The sequence below is a fragment of the Dipodomys ordii genome, unplaced genomic scaffold, assembly GCF_000151885.1.
Source record: "Dipodomys ordii isolate 6190 unplaced genomic scaffold, Dord_2.0 Scaffold24, whole genome shotgun sequence".
Taxonomy (NCBI): domain Eukaryota; kingdom Metazoa; phylum Chordata; class Mammalia; order Rodentia; family Heteromyidae; genus Dipodomys; species Dipodomys ordii.
Window position 1 is genome coordinate 4,387,948 of NW_012267240.1, and position 22,566 is coordinate 4,410,513.

Here is a 22,566-nt window from a genome sequence, read left to right on the forward strand (position 1 = left end):
AGCTCTGCGTGGCAGCCACAGCCCAGACATTGGTCTGGAACTCCGCAGCACAACACAGGACCCAGGCAGCCCAGGGAGTATGGCCAAGGAGAAGTGTAGGACAGTGGGTGCACAGCATAGGTCGTAGCTAGGCTCTGTGGGGGTCCTGGCATGGCCTAGCATGGAGCCCTGTTCTCCAGTCACCATTGTGGAATGCAGGCAGCTTTGGTTGGCCTGGCCGTGGCTTCTGCAACTTCTGCATGATGTCACGGATCTCCTTCATGGAGCTGAAGAGGCAGCTGAAGTCCTGCGTGGCTTCTGGGCTGCTCCCTGTGGTTGGTCAGGCCTATCCCAGAGATTGTTCCCCAGTTTTATGTGGGGCTTTGGATGGGTGGAATCCACATAGCTCACACAGAATGGGTAGCCGTCCTGGCTGGTCTCCAGAACAGCACTGTGGCTGCCCATCTGTTCTGAGTTCCTGAAGATGGCAAGACACAGCTCCTCCTCCTATCCAGAACCATACCTCTGGTGATGATGCCACTGGCCCTCGGCCCCAGGAGCTGACATATCTGCCAAGGAGACATGCTGGTTGAAATGAGGGGGATGAAGGTGGAGGAAGACAAGTCCCCTGCCAGGGCTGAGGCGGCTGCTGGCGGGGTACAGGGTACAGGGGCTGACCTGGTGGGAGTTCTGGAGGCTTGATAGCTGACTGTGGCTTTGGCACAGATCGGGGCACAGGCTTTTGGAGGCCCTCTCTTGGCTGGCTGGGTTGAGCAGCCTCACTGTTCACAGCCTCCACAGCTGGACTTGTGGCTCTTGTTTTCATGGTGGTGCCTTCCTGCCCTGCTGCTTTGTGGCTGTGGCTCTGGCTGGTGGGGTGGCAGTGCAGGCAGGAGCTTTGACAGCCTCCCCCCAATCTTGTCTCTCCCCTGGTGGGGTGGGGCAGTGCTGTGCCTCTTCACCCAAGATTCCTCTTGGGGTGTCTTGCTAAGCGGCGCCCCTCCGCCTCCCCAGAGTACTTGCCCCTGCTCTGCTGCTTGGGGACACTGGCTCAGAGGCAGCAGGGGTCCTCAAGCCACTGGTCTTCCCAGCCTTGTTTGCAAGGCTAAAGGAGGGTGGGTTGAGACCTGGCAAGGCAGGGGTTTGGGAGTGTTGGGGAAGGAATCCTGGAACACCCCATCAGCCACCTGCTCACCCTTCTTTCCCAGCCTGGGCGGGGGCACCACTGTGCCCCTGGCCACCTAGTCACCCCCAAGCTGGCTGGCCCATGTTTGTCCTTGGGCAGAAGGCTCTCAGGCACAGTGAGGCCACCCTGGGGGTAACCATGTTCTTTGAGAGGGAGCAGGAGAGACACACAGCAGGCTCGTGGGCTCGGGCTCCCCCTGGCCATTCGAGTGAGGGGTCTTGAGCATTTCAGTGAGTTCTTTGTGTTCAGCAGCTATCCTGGAGCTCCTGACCTTGGGGCTTGCTGCAAGGTTCTGGCAGTCCCTGACCCCGGTCTTGTTCCCTTGCTCCTTTTCTACTTCATCTGAGGTACTGGATTCCTAAGACCTGGTGGGTTTCAGCAAAGGAGAATGAGTTGGAGGGATTCTGTAGCCAGCACGAGCACATGAGCTTGTAGATCTTCTTGATGCAGCCTTTAGGGTGGTCAATGCCATTGCCTTTCTTCAGCAATTCCTACACCTCGGGTAGGTCAGTTCCATGGTACGTGTCATATGTAGAAATTTCCCAAAACAAGACTCCCATGTCCAAATGTCAGATTTAACACAGAACTTGTCATAGCCAGGCTTTCAGGCAGCTTTGCTCAGGCTTTAGGGCTCGAAGTCAGAGGCTACTAGCTACTACCATAGGGCATCTTCTAGGCTGTAGCTGGAGGTCAAGAGCCCTTCTTTGGGCTCACGGCCCACCAGCTTAAAGCAGGTACCTGATGTTTTGATAGTCAGTTTTATCTTATAATGGTGGAAGGAAAGACTTTCTGAAGGAAAAGTGCAACACGAGAAAGATAATTTATTTTTACTTAACCTCTTCTGCCTTTTCCAGTGAATGCTCCATACTTTATACTGCAAACGTAAACCACCTGGATCAGGTCTTGTGTATCTATGGTCTCCAAGAATGAGTCCACAGACTCAGAAGAAGAAATAACATGGGAAAGATTTGTCGAAGAGACAACAAGCAGAGCTTCTGATAGACAGCAGGGGTCCTAAGGGAAGGTACTACTACCTAGGATGCATTGTGCAAAGGTTGACTGTCTTTAAAAGAAAACTACTTGACTCTCAAGATCATTGGACAATCCTTGGCCATATCAATCCCCAGATCCAATCAGAGAAACCATGCATTCTGCATGAGCTGTCCATGTGTTATGTGCTGCTTAGCTCCTCTGACTGAGTATCCATTCCAGAGCACCTCTCTGGGGACAGTTTGCTGTTCATGTGCAAGTCTCCTGGGGGAACACACTGTGATACCTGGGCACCTGCATGTGCAACTACTCAAAACCATGGTAATATGATGTCTGAGGGCAACAAGGGGACTGTTCAAGGTCATGGAGAGGGATGCAGAATCTCTAGGGGGAAAGGCCTTTGTCTGGTTGCCTGGTTATGCTCTTTATCCGCTCTTAATTTCGCCTCTGCCTTCTTACCAAATTTTAACTTCATGATGGTTATTGCTTATGTAGCCTACTGTACTAGTACTAACTTAGAAATACAAGAATGTGATTTTAATTTAATATATACCTGCTTAAGGATACATGCTTCGCTTTCCTTGCTGGTAGGATTGGTGACCATTTGGAGGCTGATGTATTGGAGAGAAGCTCTTACTTGGATGAGAGACCTGATTAAGCTCTGTAGTGAGGGTGGCCATTAAAAGGGGGCAAGAAGAAGAGAAAGGTCAGAATCTGAGGGTAGCCTAAGTCATAGCCTAAGTCCCAATAAGCAGAATTCTAGAATCTCTAAGCTCTTGGAAACAGAGGAGTTGAGAATCTTCTTTCCCTAAGGTTCTAAAGAAAGGCCCTGAAGTAAGGTTTTACAAGTGCCTTGTAAGAGTAGGAAATGGCTTCAGGGAACGCAGGAAGCTCCCAAGAGCTGCTGATCACAGGCTGAGTAAGTATCAGCAGGGTTTTCCCACGGATTCATCTAGAAACCAGGTGCTAGAGGATACATAGTACCAGGATCTACCTTTTCAATAAGACCAGAATTATTCTCATGAAGCCACTCATCCCAAAGAAGTAGCCATGGCATCCTATGGCTTTAAGGATATAGAATTTTAAGCTCCAGGGAGCAGAGGTTGGAAACCAACATTACTGAGAAATTTTGCATCTTAAACCTAGTTTATCTGCCACTCTGTGCTAGAATGATGCTATAAGACTAGCATACTTTTCTACAAAGAGCCAGATAACTAATAAGCACAGCATATTCCCAAATAGACTCGATAAAGCTAGATTCCAATAAGACTTTACTTTGAAAAAGCAGACCTGATTTGCTGACACTAAAGTGCTACAGTCCATAGTTAGCCCATTAGTGACTTTCTAGTTCCCATTCAATGTTTGGCCTTGTTTTGAATATCCAACCCATCCCATTATTCACCTCATAGTTCCATTGGGGAACCTAGGCCCAATAAGAGAAGCCAATAGATACGAGAAGTATGAGGGTTGGCACAGAAAATATTAGGTGATAATCTGTAAAAAAAAAAAAATATTTAGTAACACAAGCAGTTACCAGAAGTTACGTTTCTCCACTCACTCCAGCCAAGCTGGATAACCTGGGTAAAGATAAAATTTGGAGAGTAGAGTTTAGTGGAGACCAGTAGCGAGCAAGAGATAGAGCCTTTGGTCCCATTTCCTTCTGAAATAATTCATCAAGTTCTTCTTATTTTCTCCCTCTCTCTTATTCCAGCCAACATTTTCTTCTTGTTCTCAGGTGCCAGACATTTAGGAGGCCCCCTGAGTCAGTAGTGTGGGGTCCCCAAAACATTACACTTGCCATATAAAACAAATGGGTACTTGATATTTCTTCAGTAAAACTCAAAGAACAAATCTTGAGGTTGTCTGTATCATTCCATGCCTGTGCCATCTGCAGTGGGAAATCCAGTTCTGGGTAGATAAGGAATGCTTTACTCTCTGTATTTTCTTTTTCTGTATGTAAATATAAGTACACATATGAATGTAGAGTTCAGTAAATAAATGAATGAGAATAGAGACTCAAAATGGAAATGCACCTGTGATTTCCACCTGGAAGTCAATGACAGGGGTTAATTTCTTGTTTCCATGATCCCAAGAAGACAGCATTGAGAATAACATACACTAAGAGAACACTGAGAACCTGCAATTTTATTTCCTTACCATGTACATACTGTCTGAATTTTCTGTCTTTTCTCTCCCATAGAGGTTTAGAATGGTTAAAGTAACAGAAACAGCCATGCTAGGTTACAAAATCGTCACTCCTGTGATGCTTTTGAAGGCCCTGCTAGCAGTGGACATGATCTTAGGATAATCAAGATCATCAAATTGGTCTCCTGATCTTCAACAGGTTCTGCCTCCGAAAGGCCTCAGAAATGAAGGCTGCTGGTGTTGTGGTTCTGATTGTCTGCCTCGCCACAGTCACAAAATCCAAAATCTACACTCGCTGTAAACTGGCAAAAATATTTTCGAGAGCCAAACTGGACAATTACGGAGGCTTTAGCCTTGGAAACTGTGAGATTTCTTCTTCTTCCCTCTTTCCAGTCCTGGTGTCACTTGTGATACAGTGCAGGTCCCCCCCCCCCCGCCCCCACTCCCAGCTGCTTGTTCCCAACACCTCTCTGCTCCATCCCCACTAGGAATGACTGCTAAGTAATCACACCTTCCCCTCAGCTACTGAGCTCCTGCCCACATGGCCTGCTTCTTCCTGCCGTGTCTGACTACTCATTCCTAAAGTACTGTACTTAGGACACCATTGAGCAAAGAGGCCAAAGGTCCCCAGCCCTATGGCAGTGTAGGGGAAGGCCCTGGCTTCTAGTCTGACAGGGCTCAGCCACTGACCAGATGTGCAACTTCAGATATGGCATCCTGGCCCCTCCATCGTGTGACTTTCATTTGCCTCATGGGGACAGGACCTGGGCCCCCACCATGCCTACTGGGAGAAGACAATTCAATTAGGTACTATGTATAAGGCAATTCACCCTTCAGGAGAGGCTTAGTCAGAAGCTATGCATTTCCTTTACTGGTCTTCCTGGCTTCCTCCCCACACAGGGATCTGCATGGCCTATTATGAGAGCCACTACAACACCACGGCTCAGACTCCCCTGGATGATGGGAGCATTGATTATGGCATTTTCCAGATAAACAGTTTCACGTGGTGCAGAGATGCAAAGCTTCAGGAGATGAACCACTGTCATGTCGCGTGCCCAGGTAAAGGACTTACTTTGTTGTTGTTGTTTTTAGTTGCTTGGTTGGTTTTTATTTGTCAGTAGGAGTACTAGGGAATAAACACAGGCCCTTTGCCACTTTTTCACCTGGCTTGTTCTTTGAAGTAGTGTCTTACTAATTTTGTTTTTACTCTTGCTAACCTCAAACTATGATTTTACTGATCTCTCCTTCCCAAATTGCTGGGAATATACAACCACATCTGACTCACATAGTACAGTTCTGATTTTCTAAAAAAGACTTTTGAGGACTAAAAATAAGAAAGCTAAGCACTCATAATCCACTCTTGTCTGGTTGGTTGTTGGGTTTTTATTGTTGTTGTTGTTGTTGTTTTTCAGTCGTGGGGCTTCAACTCAGGGCCTAGGTGCTGTTCCTGAGCTCTCTTAATCAAGGCTAACATTCTATCACCTTGAGCCACAGCTCTCCTTCTAGCATTTTGATAATTAATTGGCTTCCAATGGACTTTCCTGCCTCTGTGGGCTTTAAACTGTGATCCTCAGATCTCAGCCTCTTGAGTACCTAGGATTACAGACATGAGCCATCAACACCTGTTACCTACATTTTTTAATGAGAAGAAATAAAAACTCTTCAACTCCTACCATGCAAGAAAGCCATATGCACAACACAGCATAATAAACTGTATCAGACATGAGTTTTCCTTTACAAAGCCACTCCATATGAGAAAAAAGAATATGTATTAGTACAGAATTAAAAGTGATCATAAACATTCATAGATCAATGGCTGTGGGCTTTAGAGGAAAGTTATATTAAGAACCTTCCTTCTGGAAGTTCTATAAGCACATGATATTTGACCAAGAATGTGGCTAAAAGACAAGATTTGGGTGTTCATAAATTTGGTAAGATGGTTTGTGGAAAGTTTGGGGAGGCAGGAAATAAACTGGGTTGTAATTTATCTTTGCTTGAATGTGTGGATGATAGAAAATATGTTCACTTATCTAGTGAATTATATTTTCTCCTGTATTTATACAGAATAATTATGAGGCAGATTTCCCAACAAGTAATGATTATCCCTTCATTTGGAATATTATCTTGTTGGGCCAAAATCTACCTCCTCATGGTTTTCTTCTTCTAATCCTTGTTTTTCTTTCTGGACTTATTTCAAACAAATTAGCTCCATCTTCTACATGAAAGCTGATTATCTGATAGTAAATGACTCATCTCTAGTTTATTCTACGCTAAAACATTCAGTATCTTCACTTTCCTAGCAGACTGACTTTTCTGCCCTTCCTAATCTTCGTCCCACTAACATCTCCTAAGAACTTCCCAGTGGGAGCCTCTACTTAAATAGGATTATGAGGGGCTGGGAACGTGGGGCTGGGAAGGTGGCTCAGTGGTAGAGCGCTTGCCTTGCATGCAAGAGGCCCTGGGTTCGATTCTTTAGAACCACATAAGCAAAAAAAAAAAAGCTGGAAGTGGCGCTGTGGCTCAAGTGGTAGAGCGCTAGCCTTGAGCTGAAGAGCTGAGGGACAGCACCCAGGCCCAGAGTTCAGACCCCACAACCAGACCCCCCCCCAAAAAAAATAGGATTATGAGACACAAGCATTTACTTGTATGAGGGGCTGAATGATCACACCCCTGGATGTTTAGTTTATCATCTCATCCCTGAAACTAATGAATGTGCAACCATTCGTGGCAGAAAGATCTTTGAAAAATGTGACTATGTGACTATGATGAACTTGAGTAGGGAAGACTATCTTGGACAATATGGGTGGAACAATCTAATCACATCAAGCTGGAGAAAGAGAATTTTGCATAGCTGTGATCAGAGGGTTCAATGACAGAGGAGAGATAGGAAGGATTAAGAGAATCAGCCCATCAAGAGCCAAGGAATATAGGTCATCTACAGAAGCTGGGAATGTCTTTATCAGACTTTAAGCAAGCAAATAGGGATCTCAGTCCTACAACCACAATGAACCATACTGCCACGATCAAACAGACCACAAAATGGACACTCATAGAGGTTTTTTAAGTTAAAATAGACTTGCCCAACCCTGATCTTCACCCAGTGAATAAGTCACTCTTCCAACCTACAAAACTGTAAGAAAAGTTTGGGCTGTTCCTGTCACTAAATTTGTAGTATTTGTTCTGGCAGGAATATAAAGCAAATATACCTCTCCCCTAACTTGATGTCTACCATACTGGTCAGCTTTCCATCACAACCACGAAATGCCCAACAAAGGCTACTTATGAACTAAAAGAGGTACCTTTTGGCTCACAGTTCTAGAGTTTGAAATCCAAGGTCATGTGGACACTTTGGTTTGGGGCTCTGAGAAGGGTGGCACATCATAATGGAAGCCTGAGTTAAAATGACCTGTGACATCTTAAATCAAAAAGTATGGGAGGAATGAGGAGTGGTGTGTCAGAGTCCCACAATTCCTTTCTAGGGTACACCTTCAAAGACTTGCCCAAAGCCCACCTTCTTTTGGGTATACAGTATTCCCAGTACTATCATCCTAGGACCAGTCATTTACATATGGACCTATGAAGGCCACTTATCCAAACCATAGTAACTACTAAATTAATGCCAAAGGAGTTTAAGAATAAATAATAGAAAAGTTCAAAATCCTCAAAGACAAGATAAGAAGAGGTAAGAATGACCCAGCTTTTTACAAGTCTAATTAAGGAGAAGTTAAATAATCAAATAACCCTCCTTGACAATGCTCATCTATTGCCTCTTTCTCCTCAACCCGGAAAGAATATGGCCCTGTGTCATCTACACAAGTAAAGTAGAAAATCCCCCACTAAGAGGCCATCACAGGTCAAGTGCCAGTGGCTCATGCCTGTAATCCTAGCTACTCAGGAGGCTAAGATCTGAGGATTGCAGTTCGAAGCCAGCCCAAGCAACAAAGTCTATGAGATGCTCATCTCCAGTCAACCCCAAAAAGCCAGAAGTAGAGTTGCAGCTCAAGTGGTAGAGCACTAGCCTCAAACACAAAAGTTTAGGAACAGTGCCCATGCCCAGAGTTCAAGCCCCAGGACTTGGGGAGGGGGATCCCCAACAGGCTTTAAGAGTCTCAGACTGAAGGCATGAGATAATTGAGTTCATTTCCATAACCCCAGGAACCTTATATCAACTCACCCTCTAGAATGATGGCCACCCTGATAGATTGTCCAGGAGGAAACTATGGGAAACTATGCCAAATGAAAAGACAGTAACAGTTCTGAGTGGGCACCCTCCTCTCCCATGAGTAATACTAGCCAAAGTTCTCAGCTGTAAGATCCTCATTTGAAACATCTCCAATTCATGCACAGAACTTCCATCAGCCTTCTGCTATCTCTGTTCAACAGGTGTGTGTAGCCCCAGATCATTCAGAGGAAGCTCACCAGTGTGAAATAATAAGACAAAAACCAACCAAATTAAACTTGTTGGAAGCAGAGATTATGCAAGGGAAATAAAAATAATATAAAAAGAACATCTATTGATATCTTTATTAGCGTTAAGACAGGATGTATTGATAAAGCAAGAATGAGATGCTTTAACAAAACTTCAGGGAACAGATAAGAAATGTATGCATTATCCTGCCCATGTAATTGTAACCCCTCTGTACAGTATGTTCACAAAATAAAATAAAATGAAATGAAAAAAAGAAATACTAACCTTTACCTTGCTCATGTAATTGTAACCCCTCTGTACGGTATTTTCACAATAAAAAAAAAAGAAATAGAAATACAAAAAAACCCCAAATGTACTCATTATTTATGTAACTTTAACCTCCCTACTAATCACCTTTTCAATAAAAATGAAATATAATTGATAAAATTAAAATTTAAAAAAAACTTCAGGGAACAAAATAAGGAGACTTACAGCTTAAAAATAATAGCAGACTTGAAAACTCTGAAGATTAATCAGAAATTGAAGAATCTCTAAAATCCAAATGAAAGAGATAGATGAAAAAGAAGATAAAGAAGAAAATTAATAAAAACAAAAACAACTAACATTTAGGAGAGAAATATGAAAACTTAAAAAATACTACATTTGTAGGTACATACACATGTGTGTGGCACACATGTACACAGAAACACATGTGCACCAGTGACTAAAGGACCTGAGGTTCTAATTTGTGGGAACCACCATGTGACTAGAACAGTGGGTAAATATGAACCACATTAAGGCACATCATCATAAAGCCTGGAGAAGTGAAATGCACTACAGGTGTCTATTAGAGAAAACAGCATGTACATAGACCCTACAAATTTTTATGCATCAGTATAACATCATATTTCTCAGCTGCAACCCTGCAAGGCAAAAAAATGGAGCAATATATTCAAAATTCTGAGGGACTATACGTTCATAAAAATATTACACAGCAAAAAGAAAATCAGAGGGAAAAATAGTTTTAAGATAAAATTCTGTATCAGCCAAATCATCAGCACATTATATCAGTATACTTTTTAAGATAAATTGGTTTGGTGGGTGGACTTTTTTGTTTGTTTGTTTTGCTAGTCCTAGGGCTTGAATTCTGGGCCTGGGCTCTGACCCTGAATGTCTTTTGCTCAAGGCAAGCATTCCATCACTGAAACCACAGCTCCACTGTCAACTTTTTTGAGCAATTTATTGGTGTAAAGAATCTCATGGAGTTTCCTGCTTCAAACCACGATCCTCAGATCTCAGCCTCTTAAGCAGGCAGGATTACAGGCATGAGCCACCAGTGTCCTGCTAAATAAATTGTTTTTTAAAAATCACTTTATTGTATAGTATCCTAACTGGAAAACATGGCAAACTTATGCTGGGTAATTTGAGGAGAAGTTTAGCAAAGGATCTTATTACAAATTTAGTATTTAATCATGGGGGAAACCATGGCACACATTTGGCACATAGGAAATGGAAAGAGAGTTGCCTGGTAGGAGATATAATCTCCCTTCATGGGGCAGAGTTTATGCTGAGTGACCTCACTTAAAGAAAAATGCTGGAGGAATGTAATTCCAACCTTCCCACCCTTTCTCCCTCCTTCCCTCAACATGCTTCAGAAAGATACAAAGAATCCACAGAGACAAAGAAAGATACCTAGCACAGCTCTCATGCATCCTTTCTCAGCAAACTATTACAAATGTGCTTTACCAAAAACATAAGCAAGAAAAAAGCAAGCATAAAACCAGAGACTGAGGAATTCAGCAAAGGAGAGAGGCAAAGGGAATATTCAACATGAAGAATGAGCCCAGGCTGACTCTACATTATTAATTTTCAGTTACACCACATGTGGTTAGGAAACAGAGTATGGTTTCAGTCCCTTTCAACTTTTTGGGATCTTATTGTATAGCACAGAATATTCCTCCATGATAAATGTGAATTTAAAGAAAACATTTATTCTATTGTTGTTGGATGGATAAGCTATAGATATATAATGCCAAATTGTTTTAGTTTTTCTGTATAACAATAAGAAATTTTAAGCATTGAAAATTGCAACTATCATTATAGGGTTTTTTCTGTCATGTGATTTTTGAAGCTCTATTACTAGGAGCATACTTGTTGATGATTCTAGTCTTCTCAATGATTTGGCCTTTTATCACTAGAGTCAATGTCTCTCCTTAACTCTGGTGTCTTTCCTTATCCAGAGATATACTTTGTCTAATAGCAATAGAACCACTACAGCTTTCTTCTCAGAAGAATTTGTCTGGTTTACCTTTTTGCTTTTGGGGGAGGGAAGAGCTGGTCTACTGTTTTTACTTTTAACATATCTATGTCTTTGTATTTTAAGTAAGCTTTATATCTCTTCTGGCAATCATTGCTTTTCAATAAGTGATTAGACCATAGATTTAGGGAGGCCAACAGTAAACAGTTTAGAATTTTTAAGCCATATGGTTTCTGTTGATTTCTCAACCATGATACTCTCTGAAAACTACCATAGAAAATATATAAGTGAATAGACCTGGGTGTTTTCCAATACAGATTTATTTATTTAGTTAGTTACTTACTTACTTACTTACTTTTTGGGTCTGGTCCTGGGGCTTGAACTCTGGGCCTGGGCGCTGTCCCTTAGCTCTTCAGCTCAAGGCTAGCTAGTGCTCTACCACTTGAGCCACAACACCACTTCCAGCTTTTTTCTTTTTGCTTATGTGGTGCTAAGGAATTGAACCCAGGGCCCCATGCATGCAAGGCAAGTGCTCTACCACTGAGTCATCTTCCCAGCCCCAGCTTTATTTAATTTTTAAAAAATAACAAGAAGATGCCTTATGGGCCATAGTTTTAATTTGTTGGCCCTTGCTTTAGACCATTTATGTTTAATGTGATTATCATATTAATTTTAATCCCATCTTGCTATTTTCTTTCTAATTGTACCTTGTTCCACTTTCCCTTCCAGTCTTTGATAAATTAAGCATTTTTGTGTATGTATGCGGTCCTGAGGCTTGAAATTAGGGCCTGGAGAAGAGCCAGGAGACAGCACACAAACATGGAGACATGTGGCATTGTGTAACGGTGCCTGAGCTGGTCTAGCCCTAATTAGGGTCAGGTCATGGGGCAGGGTCACAGGAACTTAAGAGTTCATGATCCAAAACTGGCAGGTCTAGTATCCTATTGCCCAAGTCCCTACCCCTACCTCTAGGAATTCAGGCACACCCGTCAACTAGGAGGTGGGACTTGCCTGCTTCCACTGTGATGACAAGATTGTACCAGTTAAACCAACACCCTATCATCCACCATGTGGCCAAGATGGCACCACATTCCTCACTGGTTTTATGCATAGAAATCAAATCACTGATTTCTCAATGAGAGAGCTGATCTGATCTGGTATTTCTGCTTTTTCCTTTCCTTTCTGGCTGTCATGGCTGTGTTTCTTTTTTTTGTGTGTGTGAAAATACTGTACAGAGGGGTTACAATTACATGGGCAAGATAATGAATACATTTCTTATCAAGCATTGTAGCCTCCTCCTTTGTTTACCCTTCCCATCCCTTCTCAGCCTCCCCCCTCCTGCCCACCCAATCCTCCCCACCCCCTCCCCCCACCAAAGTTGTAAAGTTCGTTTTCGACATAACGACTTGTACTTCTCATTGTTGCAATGGGTCCACCTGTATCCTTATTTAATCGACTTGTTTTTTCCCCTTCCCCTTCACAAATTATACCGACATCAAATACAGTGAAAGCAGGGGTTATACTGTGGGGGCAGGACATACAAAGCAACAAAGAAATAATCTTATCAATGCATTAGAAACAATCACATGAATGAAAAAAAAACATTTGAATACATATCTTAGGGTTCATTTCCCTAATATCACCTTATCTGACCTTTTCTGCTTGACTCAGACATATACTAGATATTGCAAATAAGGGAAACCATGGGACCTACGTTTCTTTGGGCTTGGCTTACTTCACTTAATATAATTTTTTCCAAGTCTTTTCATGGCTGTGTTTCTGACAGTATTACATGCATTAATGATGCTGCAGGTCTCTGAAACAAGAGTTCACCTCCATTTGCTGGCCTTTTAATAAAGACCAATTTGAGCTCTCAAAAGAAAAAAAGGGAAGGAAGGAAGGAAGGAAGGAAGGAAGGAAGGAAGGAAGGAAGTGGGAGCTGTTGCTGAGCTTTCATGCTCAAAGCAGCCACTTGATTCAGAGATACTTTTCCTGCTTTTTTGATAGTTAATTGGAGATAAGAGTCTCACAGGCTTTCCTGCCCAGACTGGCTTTGAACCTCAGTGCTCAGATCTCAGTCTTCTGAGTAGCTAGGATTGGAGGTGTGAGCCCCTGGAGCCTGACAAACATTTTTTAAAAACTTTTTCTCTTATTTCTTCTTTTGGCTTGTTAACATAATTGTTTGGTTGTACTTACTTTGGGGTTTCCAGTAGGCTCAATCCACATTTTATCTTCACTTCTTTGTTCTAGATAGCCATGAAATTTACCTCTCTGTGTCATATACCTCCTTTTTATTGTTTTTGCTTCTGACAGTTGTCTTTATACTTTATCAAAAGGTGAAAAGTTTCATTATATGCATCATTATCATTGCTATCTCACCACTCTTCATTTCTTTGGCAGAGTCTTTGAACAAGGAGTTAAATAATACAATTTCCTTTTTTCTCAGTCTAAACAAGGTCCTTTAACTGTTTTTCTTTATTCATTGACCTCAAGGTCTACTAGTAAGCATCCCCAATATATATATATATATATATATATCCCCAATTATATATATATATGTATATATATATATATCACTAGTCTCTTTCACTTTCATTTTGAGAGATTTTTACATATATATGCAAATATGTATACTTATATGGTAGAATATAAATACAGATAGAAATATTTTCTTTCTCAAAAATGAAATGAAAGTTCATATATATATATATATATGCCTGTAATTCTAGGCTAAAAATATTTTAACCAATTTTTCTCCAAATATTTTTATTTCCTCCTCCTAGTATTCTAAGGACACACATTAGATGGTTGATATTTTCTGATAGATTATTGAGGCTTTGTTGAGCCTATTTCCCTCTTTTCTGTGTTTCAATTTGTTTAGTTTCAGTTCTTTATTTTCAAGTAGCAATTGGATTTTTTTTTTTGTCCATTGTGCGTCTTGAACTCTGGGCCTGGATACTGTCCTTAAGCTCTTCAGCTCAAGGCAAGAACTCTACCATAGCACCACTTCCAGTTTTCTGGTAGTTAATTGGAGATAAGAGTCTCACGGTCTTTCCTGTCCAGGATGGCTTTGAATTGCGATCCTCATATCTCAGCCTCCTGAGTAGCTGGGATTACTGATGTGAGCCACCAGTGCCCCACAGTATTTGTAAATTTTTAAGTGCCTAATCCATTAAACTCACTAAATGGAGATTTTTTAAAATGTATTTTTGTGTGCCAGTCCTGGGGTGTGGGTGCTTTGTTGCTCAAACCTACCACTTTATCATTTGAGCCACATCTTCACTTCTGGCTTTTTTGGTGGTTAACTGGAAATAAGAGTGGCTTAGACTTTCCTGCCTACGCTGGCTTTGAACTGCAATCATTGGATCTCAGCCTGCTAAGTAGCTAGGATTAATAGCATGAACCACCACCAACACTCAGCAAATGGATATTCATTTTGGAGATCATATTTTTATTCCCTGCTTGGTAATTATCAGTACCATTTAAATTTTCTTATCACTGATTCAATCCTTTCTTCATCTTTCCATTAAGTGATTGGTCTCTTGATTAGGGATCATATTTTTATGCTTCTGCTTTCATGTACTAATTTTTTTGTAGTACAAAGAACTGAACTAATGATCTTATACTTGCTAGGCAGATGCTCTCTCACTGGAGCTATGCCTCCAGCCCCTTTTTGCATTGATTGTTCTCTATGACTGGGTTCACTTTATGACAGATAAAGCCTTAGCTGCAATCCTCCCACTTATACTTCCTTACATTGTTGAAGTGAATGTACAGCATCCAGCCATTGCATTTCCTCTGTAGTTGAAGTAACAGGTGCACTAACTGCCATGACTGGCCACTGGCTGGAATGAAGTCTTGAGCCCACAATCCTCTTATCTCTTTCTTCCAAGTAATTAGAATTGTAGGCTTAAGATACCCTTCCCAGCTCACATGTGCTATTTTTTCTGTTGGCTACTAGGCATAATGTGCAGAACATGATGTGAATTTGCATTATAAGACACACAACAGACCATTGCTTTAAGAAGTATTGACTAGACACTATTGGAAATGAACTATACAACTTTGGAGGAGGGGGAAATCTGGGAGAGAACGAGGGAAGAGGTGACACTGTTCAAAAAGAAATGTACTCAGCCAGGCACTGGTGGCTCACGCCTGTAATCCCAGCTACTCAAGAGACTGAGATCTGAGGACTGCAGTTCAAAGCCAGCCAGGACAGGAAAGTCCATGAAACTCTTATCTACAATAAACCACCAGAAAACCGGAAGTGGCGCTGTAGCTCAAGTGGTAGAGTGCTAGCCTTGAACTGAAGAGCTGAAGGACAGTGCTCAGGCCCAGAGTTCAAGCCCCATGACTGACAAAAAAAAAAAAAAGAAATGTACTCATTACCTGACTTACGTAACTGTGACCCCTCTGTACACCACCTTTACAATAAAATTTAAATTTAAAAAAAGTATAAGGCAGAGAAAAAAAAGTGTTGAATTTTGGGTAGGGTGAAGCATTGAGTTTATTAAGATCAGCTTGCCACGTTTGAAAGCTTGCTCTTAAACTTTGTGAGGGAGATTGTAGTCTTTATGGTAGTTTTGTCCGACGACCAAAAGTTGTCTGTTTTGAACATCCTATGATCTTCATAAGGTCTCTTCCCTCTGGCAAATTAGAAATCAAATGTTTCCCAGCCATACACAAGAGCTCTGTGCAATTTTCCAGTTCCCTTGCAATGGTTCTTGTCTGGTTCATGGATGCTTATTCTCTGCATACACAGTTTAGCTTTCAACCAAATATTCCTTGCAACCCCTGTGTAGGTCTCTGGTGGCCCTCCCATGGTTGGCTCCTGCTTCTCAAGTATTCTTCCAGTAATTCCAGCTTTTGTGATCTCTGGTGCCTATCTCTACTAGGTTGTTACCCCTTCCTGGGTTCAACCTCCCCTATGTCTTGGTGCTCAGGGCTCTGGCTCATCTGCTTTCTCTCTCTGAAAGATTATGATTCTGTAGTGCCAGGTGTTAAATGTCTGAAAACAACCTCTTTTTTTCATATATTTTATTTTCTGGTTGCTTGCAGTAAAAAGGAAAAAAATCTACTTCTTTATCATGTCCATGCTTGAGTTTATATGCAGTCTACTAATATTGTTCACTAGATTCCATTTACAGAAGTCTGGGGAAAATGTAGATTTGCAAGATAATCTTGCTCCTAGGAAATTAAAGTATTAAATGGCTCATGGTCAGAAGAGAAAGAGCATTCACATGTGTTTTCACATCATAGGGGTATGGGGACCTGTAGGTTCAGGGTACAGTATTGGCCTAGTGTGTCCCCAAACCTGAATTTGATCTCCAGCACTGGAAAAATGCAGGGAGGGGAGAGAGAAAGAGAAAAGGTAGAACAGAAGGAAAGGGAGGAGGAAAAGAGGAAAGAAAGGTACAGAAAAGCAGGTAGGCATGCAGGAAGAAAGGGAGGGGAGGGAGGGAGGAAAGGAAGAAAAAACTTTTTAGAGACAGCTTTAGCATAGCAAAGAGAATATTGATTTCATATCCCAATCAGCATCAGGTCAACCTCCCACCAGAGCCACTTTAAGAACCTCATTTTGTCCCATGTGTCATAGAACTAAGCACAGTTGTCATGGGAGTCAAGAAGCAAGTGGGCCTGGGTATGTTCACAAAGGTATGACATTATATTTGTCCATTATATACATATACCAACTGTACATTTCTGAAATCCTACACTCTCCTCTTTCCAAACAGTAGTCCTAAAATTTCTGTCTCCCTTCCTCAAACTAGACTTTTTCTAAGCGTGTTTGCTATAGTTTAAATGTGCCTTTCAATGATTTATGTGATATTCAAGGTGATAGTATTTGGAGATGGGACTTTTGGAAAGCCACTAGCCTAGATGAGGAGCCTACGGTGGCCTTAATGACTTGATAGGAAGGGGAGATGACCTGTGCAACACACTGCTTGTCTTACCTTGTGAGGCCCTGTGCTATCTTGTTGCACAGAAGGAAGGCCTCTACAAGGTACCCAGCAGATGCCAGCTCCATGCTTTTGGAGGTCCCAATCAAATCAACATCTATGCTTCTGTTATATAGGAATTCATAAGATAAAGAGAAGCCACAATTTGAGAGGTAGAAAGCTGGAGACTGTGAGCAGATCCATCTCCCAAACACTTGCAGCCTCGCATACACATACTATTAGGAAACTGAGCCACGAGGATATTCGAATAAAGAAAGAGCAGAAAACAATCTCAACAAACCAGATCAATTCTAATGGAGAGTTGAAAAAGGGTGCTGTGGTTACCTGAGGAGTGTTAGGAGACAGGAGGCATGGCATAATGGCCGCCAGGGTGGAGGGCCCTAAATAGGATCATGGTTGAGGGGGGCAGGGTCACAGGGAGCGCTGGAGTTCAGAGAGTCTTGTGAATTCATGGTACAGGTCTGGCAGGCCTGAGAACTTCCATACAGAGGGGTTACAATACATGGGCAAGATAACGAGAACATTTCTTATCAAGCCTCTTCTTTGTTTCCCCTTCTCATACTCTCTCCCTCCTTCCACCCGATCCTCCCCCTCCACTAGAGTCATGAAGTTCGTTTTTCAACATGACTTGTACATCTCATTGTTGCAATGGGTCCACCTGTATCCCTATTTAAACGATTTGTTTTTTCCTTCCCCTCCACAAATTATACCCACATCAAATACAGTGAAAGCAGGGGTTATACCGTGGGGGAGGGACATACAAACCAACAAAGAAATCATCTTATAAATATGTTAGAAACAATCACATGAAAGAAAAAAACATTTGAACTTATTGTTTAAGTCACTGCTCCACCAACATCGAGGAATTCAGGCACCTGTCTCCTGGGGGTGGGGGGCAGGGAAATAGAACTTCACCTCTGGAGTTTTTGGAAAGTCCCCATCATCTATAAAGATGCCAAGATGGCAATGAGGACAAGATGGCATTACTTAGACCCAGTATCCTTATCTCACTTCATAAATTACCTAGTCTCAGGTAATTTGTCTCAGCTACTAAATGTAAGTTAAGTCAATCTCATATATATATACATATATATATATATACACAACATAATTACATACACAGTTTGTAAAATTCCAAATGTAATATCAATCAGCCTTTTCCTCCAATAGCACACCATCTCTTATTTTAATAAGAAATGACTTATAAGGAAAGAAAGATAACTACTGACTCCTTTGTGTAGTCTAGTTTACTTACATTAATCTTATTGCTCTTCAGCCTCGGGTCTGAGTTGCTATTCAGAGAAGGAAAGTAACATGAATGATGGGCCTGGTTGTCATAATTTGGGAGGATACTAGGGGAGAATTTGAACTAGAATTAATTAGAACTAACATGACTAGAAATGAAGCTCTTTTTGTATCAATCGTTGCTTTTTCTGTTGTTGGCTGGAGGAGAATAAACTAGTCCACTGAACAATGCTTTGCTTTCCAGCATAACCCTTTTTCCATTCATGTTTGACTGGACAGAATTGTCTATTTAAAGTAAATTGTCCAGAAACATTACTTGGCACAAATCCTTGTAAAATTGCTATCCTAGCTCATTTCTGCCTCTCTGCTGCCCCTCTGTGGTGAGTTCATGTGGTGACACATACCAGCACTGTTTCTGGTTCTTTATTTCCTAGTCCCTACTTTCAAATATACAAACAAATAAGTGACCATTTCCAGCAAATTCAGTCATATGGAACAAGCACATAGAAAACATACCAGGTAAAGGGCGCTAACAAAGCTGAAGGCGGTCAGAAACTTCCTGGGTCTGCATTGCCTGCCCTCCTAAAGATAAGGGGAGGGGGGGCAAACGGGGAACAGGAGCATCTCCACCCAAGCAGATTCTTTCCCCAGTCCAAGCTTTGCTATGTGTGTGCATACCTGAGATGTACTCCAGTCTTGGAGCATTTAAAAAAATGATCTGCTTCTGCAGAGACTTCCGTTGTCCCCTAGAAGTCAAAGTTGTGTTCTGAGCCAGGCGCCCTGTGTGTCTCAGCTAAAGCCAGCCTGTGAAAAGTCCAACTAACTGGAAGTGGAGGTGTGGTTTAAGTGATAGAACTCTAGATTTGAGTGAAAAAAAAAAAACCCAGGCAAGAATGCAAGGCCCTAAATTTCAACACCAATGCCAGCATAAAACAATAAAAAGAGTACATTTTCACCATAAAAACATAGAAAATATATAGCAAAGATTAAAAAGCATTAATGATCTCACAATTTGAGGTTAATTCTTAAAATACTAGTCAATTTTTATCTGTCTTTTATTTTTCTGATCCAGTGTTCAACAGTAGAACTATCCTCAGTGAAGGAAGCATTCTCCATCTACATCTTGTACTGTGAGAACCACCGGCCATGCCTGGGTGGGAGGCACCTAAGATATAGTTAGAACCACTGAGGAACTTGGGCTTTAGTTGTATTTCATGTGACTAAAGTTTATTATGCATTTTTTGGGAGGTGTCCAGTTGTGGGGCCTGAGCTTTGGTCTTGGGCACTGTCCCTCAGCTCTTCAGCTCAAGGCTAGCACTCTACCACTTCAGCTACAGTGCCACTTCCGGCTTTTTTCTTTTTGCTTATGTGGTGCTGAGGAATCGAACCTAGGGCCTCATGCATGCAAGGCAAGCGCTCTACCACTGAGCCACCTTCCCAGCCCCTATTATGCATTATTTTTATCTTTCCAGACTTAACCAAGTATAATTAAAAGTCAAACTGTTATAGATTTAAAGTATACAATAAAAAGTATTAGTACAATCAAGTTAATGAACATATCCAAAGAGTGTGTGTGTGTGTGTGTGTGTGTGTGTGTGTGTGTGTGTGTGTGTGTGTGTAGACAACACTTCAGGCCTATTCTCCATTTCAGGTACACAATACAGTATTATCATAGTCAGAATGCTGTATATTTGGAAGTGGCGCTGTAACTCAAGTGGTAGAGCGCTTGCCTTGAGCTGAAGAGCTGAAGAACAGCGCTCAGGCCCAGAGTTCAAGCCCCATGACCAACCAGAAAAATAAAAAAGAATGGTGTATATTACATCCCCAGAATTCATTTACCTTGCAATTGGAAGTTTATACCTTTGCATTATCTCCCCACATTCCACATCCCCAGCAGCTGGCAAGCCCCATTCCATTTTCAACTATGCAACAAAGTGATATCAGAATTTTAATCTATTTATTTGCCTTGTTGGTTGTGTTTTCTGGGGGGAGGCAAATAGGAAAGATTGATGACAACAATAAATAGTTTTGATTGAATGATTTTCTTTGCTTGAAGCAATTGGAAAAAAGTGATAAAGATAGATGCATTCAGTTTTGAATTTAAAGTTTTATGCATAAGAACATCTTTGGTAAAATTTTAAAGGGGGGCTAGAGGCCTGGCCCAAGTGGTAGAGTACCTACTGAGCAAGTGTGAGTTCAAATCCCAGTACTGCCCCAAAAGTTTTACTTAAAGAGACAAATTGATTATTTATTTACAATAGAAAAATGTTAAATGTTTACCTAGAAAGAGATCTTGTAAAAAAAAATTGCATGATACTGCTGTTTTACCTTTCTTCTTCCTCCTCCTCTTCCTTCTCCTGCTCCTCCTCCTGCTGCTCCTCTTCCTCCTCCTTCTCCTCCCCCTCCTTTCCTTCTCCTTCTCTTTATTTCTTCTTCCTTCTTTCTTCTTCTTGTCAGTCGCAGGGCTTGAATTCAGGGCCTGGGTGCTGTGTCTGAGTTCTTCCACTTGAGGCTAGGACTTTACCATTTTAAACCATAACTCCACTTCCTGTTTTTCTGGTAGTTACTTGAAAATAAGAGTCTCATGGACTTTCCTGCTGGGGCTGGCATTGAACCATGATCCTAAGATCTCAGACTCCTGAGTATCTAGGATTCCAGGTGTGAGTCCCTGGTGCCCAGTTGTATTCTTCCTGAAAACAAGAAAATGTTCCCTCATTGGGTCTTGTCTACATTCTTCCAAACCCTTCAGGACTAAAGTTATTGCTCAGAAATTTCAGACAGTCCAATATAGGGATGGTCCTGGAACCCAAAGGTATGGCATTGGTGAAGAAACTCAAAGAAAATGAGACTATGTTCCCATAGGGGGAAAAAATCAGAGTTCTTCAATTCAAAACTCATGAGAAAGTGAAGTAAGCCTGCTATGAAATCTCTCTGCAAAGCCTAACTTTGCTGCCCTCTCTCTTTCTGTAGCCTTGCTCACTGATGACCTCACAGATGCCATTATTTGTGCCAAGAAAATTGTCAAAGAGACTCAAGGGATGAACTATTGGTAAGAGTCTTTCCCTGGGCAGACTCAGGCTGACTGGCAAAACTTCCATTGTGTCTACTGATCACAGATGTAGAAGATGCTCACATGACCTCATCCGTGGGCAACGTCCACTGACTACATTACCAAAGACAAGGGAGAGGGAGAAGAAGATATGAGAAAAATAGCAGCTTGAGTTTGCTTTAGACCTGGATAAGATCTTGAGAAATGGAATGACATTTTGTGGAGGAGAGTAATCAAGAGAGAGAGAGAGAGCCGGGTGCAGGTGGCTCACGCCTGTAATCCTAGCTACTCAGGAGGCTGAGATCTGAGGACTGCCATTTAAAGCCAGCCCAGGCAGGAATGTCCATGAGACTCTTATCTCCTATTCACCACCAGAAAACCAGAAGTGGCGCTATGGCTCAAGCAGTAGAGCTCTAGCCTTGAGCTGAAGAGCTCGGGGACAGGGCCCAGGCCCAGAGTTCAAACCTCCTGATTGACCAAAAAATAAATAAATACATAAGTAAAAGGGAGAGAGAACCCCCTCTTGGTCTGTTACAAGAAAACTCAGAGTGGATCACAGGCCATTTCTTAACTTAGCCACCCTCTTACCCTCTCAGACTGTATTTCTAGTGAACATAGATAATCAGGCCACCCACTTCGGGATTCTGGATTTTTCAGAGATGTGGGTGGTTTAACTCAATGACCTACTGCTACAAAAGCTATTTGCTTGTTGCTGAGGAAAATAGTGATTAGAAAAAAAAAACGAGGAAAATGTCTTAATAAGGTGAAAAAAATAGAGACCTGGAATCTCAGAAGCAAATAACAGGAAACTCTGCATCATTGGTGATGTTGGCTGCTTGTCTCTGGGTTCCAAGCCCGAGGATATTTGGATTCATGGTTTTTTTTCCCCTCTGTTCCCCATTCCCCTCTCCTTAGGCAAGGCTGGAAGAAACACTGCGAGGGCAAAGACCTGTCTGAGTGGAAAAAAGGCTGTGAGGTTTCATGACCTGGAACTGGACCAAAGATTCTTGGCATTGACTCTCCTGGATTTATAAAAAATGTCAAATTGCTCATGTCATCTTCTCCCTTTTCCTTCCCATATGCCTTCTCAACGTTGCAGAGGAGAACTAGCTATGTTTTAGGGAAATAAATATTGTCATTTAAATGTCTTCACCCTGACTCGGTATCAGTGATGTCATAACTGCATGACGTTAAAACAATAAATGACGTCTGAAGTATTTGAGCTCTGGAAAGAATAAACTTCCCTCTCTTTATTAGAGGAGTCTTGGTTCTGCATCCTAGAAATGTTCATTCATTCCAAAATAAGACTTGAAGCTGGGTGCTGGTGGCTTGCCCTGTAATCCTAGC

General features: G+C 41.9%; 1 protein-coding gene and 1 pseudogene across 1 annotated transcript; one reads left to right on the forward strand and one right to left on the reverse strand.

Moving 5' to 3' along the window:
• Window positions 1-258: 258 nt before the first annotated feature.
• Window positions 259-4,390, reverse strand: LOC105984407 (annotated as a pseudogene).
• Window positions 4,391-4,506: 116 nt separating this feature from the next.
• Window positions 4,507-22,204, forward strand: LOC105984476 (lysozyme-like protein 1). Its single transcript, XM_013014655.1, has 4 exons — window positions 4,507-4,663; window positions 5,201-5,359; window positions 21,141-21,219; window positions 22,135-22,204. Exons 1-4 carry the CDS (start codon window positions 4,525-4,527, stop codon window positions 22,202-22,204), a joined length of 447 nt encoding a protein of 148 aa, XP_012870109.1. The 5' UTR covers window positions 4,507-4,524.
• Window positions 22,205-22,566: the final 362 nt, after the last annotated feature.

Excerpts from the sequence above, each read along its gene's own strand:
- LOC105984476 (XM_013014655.1), top strand. The coding sequence starts at position 4,525 with ATGAAGGCTGCTGGTGTTGTGGTTCTGATTGTCTGCCTCGCCACAGTC. Across the intron at positions 4,664-5,200 it reads AGGCTTTAGCCTTGGAAACT|GGATCTGCATGGCCTATTAT; the intron begins GTGAGATTTCTT and ends CTCCCCACACAG. Across the intron at positions 5,360-21,140 it reads CTGTCATGTCGCGTGCCCAG|CCTTGCTCACTGATGACCTC; the intron begins GTAAAGGACTTA and ends CTCTTTCTGTAG.